At 48.3% G+C, this 9,837-nt stretch overlaps 1 protein-coding gene across 1 annotated transcript in view; it reads left to right on the forward strand.

The window, feature by feature from the left end:
- The window catches only part of gli3 (GLI family zinc finger 3), a 117,155-nt gene extending 107,328 nt beyond the window's left edge, over positions 1-9,827 (forward strand). Inside the window, exons 11-15 of the mRNA XM_048265793.1 lie at positions 815-964; positions 1,213-1,377; positions 1,756-2,049; positions 3,864-4,281; positions 4,962-9,827. Coding sequence (XP_048121750.1) covers positions 815-964; positions 1,213-1,377; positions 1,756-2,049; positions 3,864-4,281; positions 4,962-7,507 — 3,573 coding nt within the window. The 3' untranslated portion in view covers positions 7,508-9,827. The remainder of the gene's footprint in view (positions 1-814; positions 965-1,212; positions 1,378-1,755; positions 2,050-3,863; positions 4,282-4,961) is intronic.
- Positions 9,828-9,837: the final 10 nt, after the last annotated feature.

Consider the following 9,837-nt stretch of genomic DNA (forward strand, 5'->3'; position numbering starts at 1 on the left):
CGAGATGATGGCGAGTGACAGGGTCTTATTTGAAATCCCGTTCAGATTGGACACTGAGACTCACAAACCTGCTTTATGCCTGCCACTACAAATGCAGCAGGGAAGAGGGGGGGGGGTGGAGGGAGAATAAGAGTGAGATGAAAAACTGATAGTGTGTAATATTCATGGATGAATAAATGTGCAGAATGCAAGGTGAAGGTGGGAACAACTTTTTTTAGGAAGAAAAGAAGGAAAGAAGGAAGGACTGTTTTAAGGGAAGAAAAAAGGAAAGGAAGAAAAGGGAAAATGAAGGTGAAATAACAAGGGACGTGTATAAATAATTGTAGTTCCAGTGCTGTTTTAAGTCTGAGAATGGCTACAGGTTGTGGATTGAGCAGTCTATTGATAAAAATGATGCTTCTTCCAGATCTCAACTTTGGTTCTTAGCCATCTTAGTCTATACATTTTCTGCACTGACAACCTCAAGGACATGTCATTGTGATACACATTAACACAGTTAAAATTCATAAAGCATTGTTATGTTTGGAATAAAACTTGACATTTATGTACTGTCTTCAGTGTTGCCATTCCAAACCTCTACGGGCTCCTGTCTTCAAACTCACTGCGCTTGAAGCCCCCTTGTGGTGTGCTGAGATATTACACTCATACTTTCTCCTGTTAAGGGATCCGGAAAGAATGAAGATATTGCAAGTCACGTGGCTGAAATACAGTGTTGATGAATTAAGTGTTCTGTATTTCAAACAGCAGTTTAAATGTGTTTCTGTTCTTATGTGTGTATGATTTAGCTCACCTATGGTCTCCCTTCTGTCCACAGCATATTAATAATGACCACATCCACGGGGAGAAGAAGGAGTTTGTGTGCCGCTGGGCGGAGTGTTCCCGGGAGCAGAAGCCCTTTAAAGCCCAGTACATGCTGGTGGTCCACATGAGACGGCACACTGGAGAGAAGCCTCACAAGTGCACCGTAAGAACTACACTTCCCAGCATCCACTGCAGCATTCAAACATTAACTTTAAAGCCATAAAGTACACAGTTTAAGTGAAACATGATTACATTGCTTAAAGAGCAGTGGATGAACATTTAGGTGACTAAGTGTAAGCATATGATTCTGAAATATTTGATGTTTTTTGATGCATTTAACGTAACAAAGTAATGAAGAGGTTTTCCAAATGTGACTTAACATTTTGCTTTTGTGTGTGTTTGTGTGTGCAGTTTGAGGGCTGCGCTAAAGCCTACTCCCGCTTGGAAAACCTAAAGACACACCTGCGTTCACACACTGGAGAGAAGCCATACGTGTGTGAGCACGAGGGCTGCAACAAAGCTTTCTCCAATGCCTCCGATCGTGCTAAACACCAGAACCGCACACACTCCAATGAGGTAGGACCCATAGCTAACCATAACATTCACATGATGTACACTCATCCCCACAAATCACACACACCTGTCCTTATTTATCGGTGCGTTTCTGTAACATAATTGTGTACATTAGTGGTACACACGCAATGGTACACTCTTTAAATATGCTGTCCATGCAGTCCAAGGTGAGTTTGTAGTAGTCAAAACATTGTACCATTAAATCACCTTGGGAGCAAAACGTGCGGATGTGCAGATATTTTTTTTTCTTTTTCCTTTTCATCGTTCAGTATCCGGCACCTGTTGTAATGTAATATATATATATATATATATATATGTATATATGTGTGTGTGTGTGCATGCATTCTTACATTGGCCTTATATGTCTCTCCCCTCACACAGAAACCGTACGTGTGTAAGATCCCTGGCTGCACTAAGCGCTACACGGACCCCAGCTCGCTACGGAAGCACGTGAAAACCGTGCACGGTCCCGAGGCCCACGTCACCAAGAAGCAGCGCAGCGACGCCTACCCCCGTCCCCCACCTCAGCCCCGGGAGCCCAGCAGCAACGGCCAGGGCAGGTCGCCAGGGCAACCGCCCCTGGGCGGGTTTGCAGACCAAAGGGACTACAACCATGCTACCTCGAAACAGGACGAATGTCTGCAGGTCAAGTCCATCAAGTCAGAGAAGCCCATGGTAAGTCTCTTTTTGAGGCACAACACAGTTGGGCTTTAGGGAAGGGGGTTTTAACGTGTCAGACCTCTGAGTCATGAGTCTATTGTTGCAGTCGGTCCCCTCTAGTTCATCTCAGTGTCTCTGGAGTATGTAATGTACCGCAATGGATACCAAACCCAAGTACAAAAATAATAGACAGAGGAAATGGATAGATAAAGCTTCATAATATCACAAAGTAGTATTGTCAGCTGATAGACTTAAACTTTGTATGACACTCTTCAAACCGCAACCCCCCCTGCTCAACTACCATTTGTCAAAAAGTCTCTGGTGTTCTACAGCAGAATTTTTTACATACCAACTACCAGGTGTCTATTGAGATTAACAGTCCAACATTGAGAAACATGTGTTACCAAGTAGCTGGAAAGTAGTGCAATTTCCAGATAGTTATCACCCCTCTGAAGTAGGTTTTCTCTAAAAAAAAAAAAAAATAGTGTGTGACACGAGATGAGATGTGAGGAACAGGATGTGTGCTTTGATCTGTGCTCTGCCTGTGCCGGTGTAATAACTAAATTTCTCTCCTATCCTAATGCCTCATGCATTAACTCGCCCTGCCTTTCTAAGGACAGTGGGTAATCAGGTGAGAGCGCTGTCCATTCAACCTGCCCCCCACCCCCTACCCCCGGGGGTTCATCACGATCCATTCCATCTGCCTGCTCAGACCCATCTCTCATTCAAGGCGCTGTGAGCCACTCCCCTGCAGTTAGACCACATTAGCTGATCATGCTACACACTTTTACCATCTTGTTATTACACCATAGTGCAACTTGTCTGCTTGCTCCATCTCTGCCCCTAAAAGGAGCTGCCCTGGTGTATGCCGAGTGAGCACATGTAAGAGTTTGCACTCGTGCTGGGAAGGCTGGCAGGGAGATGTAGCTATCGCTAGCCACTCTACAGATGTGAATGACAGACTGAGAGTGAGGGAGAGAGGAGGGGGAGAGGAGGGGGAGGGAGGCCCATTGTCCAAAGAGTCTCTCTCCTCAGGTCAAGAGCAGGGGTGAAGTTGAGGTCCTGTTTCATGCTGAGACAAAAATACTCCACAGTAGCACTCTTTCTTTTTTCTCTTTCTTTTCAATCTCTCTCTCTCTCTTGCTCTCTTGCTTCTGCAGACCATCGTGTAGTTTCACCAGGGATAGCAGCCCAATTAGGGCCCGTCTGGTCTGACAAAACAGCATTGTTTGTTCAGCATTGTTTTCTGAAAATAGAACAAAGACGGCTGCCTCTTTCTTTTGTGTGCACTGTGTAGAGTCTCACTGTGCCCCATTATGGTTGTGTGTGTGTGTGTGTGTGTGTGTGTGGCGGATTGCTTTATTTAGACTGAAAAGACACAGCAAATTGAGGTTGAACAAATCATCATGTCTGAAGGAACAGCTCATTAAAGAGTTATTTAACAGCACATCCTAATAAATATTTAAGAGACAAAGTGGTTATCTGCCACACTCGTTCTGTATTTGTTTGGGTAGCTGCTTACTCCATGAGAAACCATTTGAACATAACATGTCATAAATATTCTTGTTGGACATATTTTTGCCATTGTGGTGTATTCTGTTGTCATAAGCCATTTATATTGGCATACTGTTCCAAGTCTTTTCAGTTCCCATTACATGAATGTTTATGCAATACTAAAATGCATCATGAATGTGAAATACGTGCTTTGTACATTGATTAATGTTCCCATTATCTCCTCTATCTTCCTTTCTCTTTAACTTTTCTTTCATATCTGCCCACTCCTTCCTCCTTTTCTCTGTCCTCTCCTCTCCTTTCTTCTGGGGGTCCAGACGTCTCAGTCAAGCCCTGGCGGTCAGTCTGCATGCAGCGGTGAGCAGTCCCCCGGCAGCGGCCCTCCCGGCCGTGGAGTCCAGCTTGCTGTGAGCGCCGTGCGGCTGCAGGGGGTGGGGGAGCACGGCCGGGGGGGCGAGGAGTATGAGGACGAGGAGGAGGACGATGAGGGGGAGCTGGAGGAAGAGGACGAGGAGGACGACATGGACCGGAACCGGGCCCCCATCATGGACGCCACGGTGTCCACGGCGACGCTGGCACTGCAGGCCCGGCGCAGCGTGGGCCGGCCACTCCGCTGGATGGAGCAGGTGAAGATGGAACGGCTCCGGCAGGTGAACGCCGCCCCGGCAGGCCTGCCACACCTGTCCCCCACACCCCCAGCCAAAGGCCATGGCCTGCCCACCATCCTGGGGAAGGGTAAGGACACTACAGAAATGTGTCTACTTTCCACTTCACTACATGAACAATGACAGGTACAGCAGTGGATTGAGCTCTTGTTTAGCTACAACTGAATATTGATTTCCAATAATTACACAATTATCCCTTAAAGGTGTAGGTTTTTACACATTCTAACTTCCGCAACAGTTGAAGGTTCTAAAATTCTATGTTGAATTCAGAGCCTTATAGATAGATATCTATAAGGCTCTGGTTGAATTCAATGAACCCAGATATTCTTTAGAACATTCATTTCCCAACATTCCCGTCACACCGGTGTGACGGTACTCCTTTCAGGGTTAAATTATGACTGCACCTATTTTGACTGCAGCCTCATTCAGATTGTATTCACATACACTCCTCCGTAATGATAAAGTAGTGGGTCTCCTCACACACAAAGGCATATTCACACATCGGACCCGTTTGTGAAATCACCACTAGAACCCTGGGTTTCACTTTGAGTGTGAATGGGGCTTTACATTAGAAAGAAAAGATTTCTGATTCGCATTGACAGATATAGTTCTTTATTACATCACTTCCTGATATTTCCCTTTTTGAACCTCCAGACAGACTCAACAAACCTATCCGATCACAGAACAAAGCAGCTGTTCAGTTTCTTTCTCTCTGATGTAACCCGTCCTCTCTCTCTCTGTCTCCCTCAGTTTCGTGCCAGGGCCACAGTGATTGCAGGTTGGTCCCTCCGCCTCAGGCTCCCCCCGCCACCCGTCCGGAGCCCTGCGGGACAGAGCTGACCGTACTGAGTCTGCTGGGCGGGGGCCGGCGGGACAGCAGCGGGAGCGCGGCCAGCTCGGCCTACCTGAGCTGCAGCCGGCGCTCCTCGGGCATCTCGCCCTGCTTCTCCAGCCGCCGCTCCAGCCAGGCCTCGCAGCCGGAGGTCGGCGGAGGCCAGCGCCGCCGGCACAACCTCAGCTCCACCGACTCCTACGACCCCATCTCCACCGACGCCTCGCGGCGCTCCAGCGAAGCCAGCCACCACGGCGGGGGAAGCAGCATGGGAGGAGTAGCTCTGTCTGGGCTCGGATGGAGTTTCGGAGGAGGAGGTGGTGGAGGAGGTGGAGGAGGAGGGGGTGTCGGAGGTCACACATGCTCAGGAGGAGGTGATGGGTCCAGAGGAGGAGGCATTCTGAACCTCACGCCGGCGCAGCAGTACCACCTGAAGGCGAAGTACGCCGCCGCTACCGGCGGACCCCCACCTACGCCACTGCCCAACATGGAGCCCATGAGCCTGCGCTCCCGCATGGCACTGATGGGAGACGCCCAGGACGGGAGCAACCCTCCACTGCCTCCGCTGGTCAGACCGCGCCGCTGCAGTGACGGAAGCACCAACGGCTACGCCGCGCACAACGGCTACCGCCACCGTGGGCTCTACCCAGGAGAAGGAATGGCGGGCGTCAACAGACGGGCCAGCGACCCCGTTCGGACCGTGCACGTCCAGGACCCCTCCAGTCTGCCGCAGATGCAGCGCTTCATCAGCTTGAACAACATGCACTCCCACTCCTTACCACCCCTCTCCAACCAGCACAGCCACCAGGGAGAGGCCCGGCACGTCAGCCTGCACCACCACACTCGCTCAGAGGGGAACCTGCAGCGCAGCCTGCACTCCCCGTGTCCACCCAGGATAGAGGAACACTCGGCGCTGGAAGACCTGGCCATGGAGGATGACGGAGGCTTGCTGCTGGGGTACGAAGATATGCTGCCCGATGACCTGGTGCAGTACATCCGCTCCCAGGAGCAAGAGGCTTTGTACAGACAGTCGCAGCACAACAACAACGGGGACCTTCACCATCCACATAACGGCAACGGAGGTGACGTCGACCTTTTCCAGGTGAACTCACCTGGTCAGCAGCAGCAGAATGCAGAAGGAGAGGGAATCGGCTGTGAGGAGCAGCCCATCCAGTGGAACGAGGTGAGCTCAGGGAGCGCACACCTGTCACCCGCCAGGCAGCAGCAGCAGTCTCAGCAGCCCTGCGGAAGGTGGCCGGAGCGTGGCGTCGTCGGCAGGAGTCCGTTCGGACAGTTTGGCAACATGGTGGTGCAGCAGCAGCAGCAACAGCCATCTCAGCTCCCAGGGGATCTCTTCAGCCAGCCCAGAGGGGCTCCGGCATCGTTGGTGAATCCCAGCGGCGGCTCCAGATTCCCAGATTGCAGTGTGAGTGCCTCCCGCAGGACCTCTGCGTCCAGGTTCCCTCAGCTCCAGTCATGCCAGCTGAACGCTGGCGTGAAGTCGGAGTCCTCAAACACGTCCTGTCTGGAGAGCAGGAGGAACAGCTCAACAAGCGTGCCGGGCTTCAGAAGAGCGCCCGACTTCTCCCAGATAACCCTCGGTCCGATCCGGCAGAGCTGCAGCCAGCAGCAGCAGCAGCAGCAGCAGCAGAACTTCCAACAAAATCAGCCCACGGCGCAGCTGGTCGGGAACAACCTGATTCTCCAGAGGTCCTCTCAGGATGCTCTCCCTCACGGGTCACTATTACGTCCACACCCACCTGCGAGCCTCCAACCAAACAGCAGCAGCTACAGAAGCTCTGCCCGACCTCAGCCGCACCTGACGAGTGGCAATCATGTCAGCTCCTGCCACCAGCAGCAGCAGCAGCAGCACGGCTCCAGAAATGCCAGCACGGCCCACTGCTCACTGGCTGGCCACATCTCTGGACTGAAGATAGAAGCTCAGGACCAGGCCAGCTCTTGCTGTACAGTGCAACAGCAACAGCAACAGCAGCAGCAGCAGCGACCAGCAGGATTTTGCCCGCCAAGTTTTGGAGACTGTAGCGAGGTGTTTGACCCATCTGAGGCCAAGCCGTTGTCCCTGCTCAACCCAGGGGAGCGGTGCTTGATGGAGACTCAAGCAGTTCAGTCAGACGCTCCCTCGGCCCCACTCCTGTCCCCCGGCGTGGACCAGGTCACCAGTACGGTGGACGGCAGCCCCTCTTGCGAGGTCCTGGACAGCGTGGGCCTGGACTTCACTCCCATCCTAGAGGACAACTACGACCAAGGCAGCCTGGTGTCGGACGTCATCAGTCCCAGCGTGTTCCAGGGCATGTCGCGGACCTCCTCTCGTCTCACAACCCCTCATGCTTCGGCCGCCTTCGCCAGTGTGCCCTCCGGGGTCAACAACATGGCCATCGGTGACATGAGCTCGCTCCTCTCCACCCTCGCCCAAGAGAGCCGCTTCCTGGCTATCATGCAGTAGCTCTCTCTCTCTCTCTCTCTCTCTCTCTCTCTCTCTCTCTCTCTCTCTCTCTCTCTCTCTCTCTTTCCCCCCGAAGCTCTCTTATATGGCCACACATGAAAGGAATTGCTTTAAAAAAGTGGAAATAGAAAGGGACGTCATCTTATAAAATAAACATTTTTAAAAAGAATAATGTAGGGGGGGGGGGAGTTGATGTTTTTTATTGACTGCTGGTTTAGGAAAGGATGTTAACACCAAGTGTTGGTCGAGCAGATGTATTTTCTGTCTATTCCACATAGAAGCAGAGATATGCCAAACGTATATAAGGATATATAAATATATATTCCATTTGTGGAATGAAGGCTATTTTTGAAGCCCTTTTATAAAACTATCTCTTGATAATGATGATGGTTGGAGGCCTCGTCTCCCACACATCATTCTAAAACAGTATTCTGTGTGTTGTCTTTATTTTTCATTGTTTTTTTTTTCTATTTGTGTTTCTTTTTTGTTTGTTTACTGTATATGTTCCGTTCTTTTTGCTGTACACTGTTGGTATAAATGCATGTTGCTCACATGGTGAAATGTACACACTGTCTTTTTAAGTGCGTAGGCTAGCTCATGTGCCAATGTAACTTGAGAGAACCATGATTTGTAGTATACACATGGTGCAACCACACTGACTCCAGAACTTTGGCCCCCCCGACCCCTCCCCACCATCAGCAGGTCAATACAGGGTCAAATTTCACAACAAGCAGGCGCTTATGTCACATTTTGATACGGTATTTACATTTTTTACATTGTTGTTTTAGTACTTTTTATGTTTGCGCAATATGTAAAAGATGGTGTTTTTTAGTGATTTAACTTGGTCTCACCAAGTGGTGTGCTTGTGTGTGAGTGTGTATACTTGAGCAAGTATTCCAGTAACGTATTGAGTCCAAATATGTAGGACCATTTCGACGTCAGAGGTACTCTTAGAATCGTATTGGTCAATTGTGTATTACTTGATTTATCACTTTTTTGTATGTACTTACATGTATATATCACTTTTGATCTCTTTTTTTTTACATTGTAAAAAAAAATCATGCTTACTATTTCTGATATCAGGACCATCGGTGTTGTCAAGTTGTACATGATCAGAAATATCTTTTAGAGACTTTGCAAGAATGTGCTCGGTGTTGAGCCACAGGGCAGAGTGTATCAGGACGACGAACAGGTGATATGATTGCACGTCAGCAGGGGGCGCTGTCACTGCTGATGTAGCAGGCACAACGTGATTCCAGCCAGGAGTGGGACTTTGGAACATGATGTTGATTTCTTTTTCACAATTTCCTTTGTATTGGTAGTTTATGATTTTGCTATTGTGACTAGCGACATGAGAGACAGATTTTTAAGATTACCCTGGTCCTGTTGCTTAAATAACCTCTGTTATGGTACTAACATCCCACAGATTTCTTTGTAGGCCCGACATGACCAGTTTTGTATACCACGATGAGAGATTTATTAACAGTATTATCATCGGTCTATATCTTTGTTGTGTACAGTCATGAGCACCATCCTGTAGCAAATTACTGTAGGTACTGTCTGCCAGATTGGTTGTGTTCATTTACAGTATCGTAGTCTGAGTCATTTGTTTTGTAGACGTGTAACAGTGTGTCACGCTATTGTTGTTTTTAAAAAGTGATATGACCCACCCCCAAAGGAGAGGTTTTGAGGGTGGGTGTAAGGTATGTGCCTTATCTCAACCTGTTCAAATTAGAAAACATACAAAAAAGAGAAACAGATCACTGCCACTCTTCCATAGTGAGTTATCATATCAAAAATGATATACTGTATGCATTACCTACGTATTTTCTTTTTCGCTTTTCAAAACAAGAGTTAATTGTTTGATTTGATTGATTGATTTTAGGAAAACAGTGGATTCTCTGAGTGTGTGTGTGCGTGTGTGTGTGTGTGTGTGCCGGGGGAATATGATGAATAAGATCCATTTTATTTGGAAAAAAGAAAACATCAACTAAAAAACATTTAAAAATGTTGTTTGAAAACTTTCAGTTATCACATTTCTTGCCTTTTTGATTTGATTGTTTTTTATACTTGTAAATATATATCCATTCTGTAGGTTTAGCTCAGACTTGAGGAGGCACCAGAGGCCAAAAAAGAGGAAAAATGAAAAGTGACTGAAAAACAAAAAAATAAAACAAAACAGGGATTCAGGGCCCAGGTCCGTGTTGAGAATGGCAAGACAAGATAGCACATTCATATTGCCAATAGGGCCCTGTTGCTCTTTTCTAACTGACCACAAATGTTTGTATGGTTTTAATAAAAAAGGAAATTATATCTGAAACGTCTGTACT

Source organism: Alosa alosa, chromosome 16 (assembly GCF_017589495.1).
Source record: "Alosa alosa isolate M-15738 ecotype Scorff River chromosome 16, AALO_Geno_1.1, whole genome shotgun sequence".
Classification (NCBI taxonomy): Eukaryota; Metazoa; Chordata; class Actinopteri; order Clupeiformes; family Clupeidae; genus Alosa; species Alosa alosa.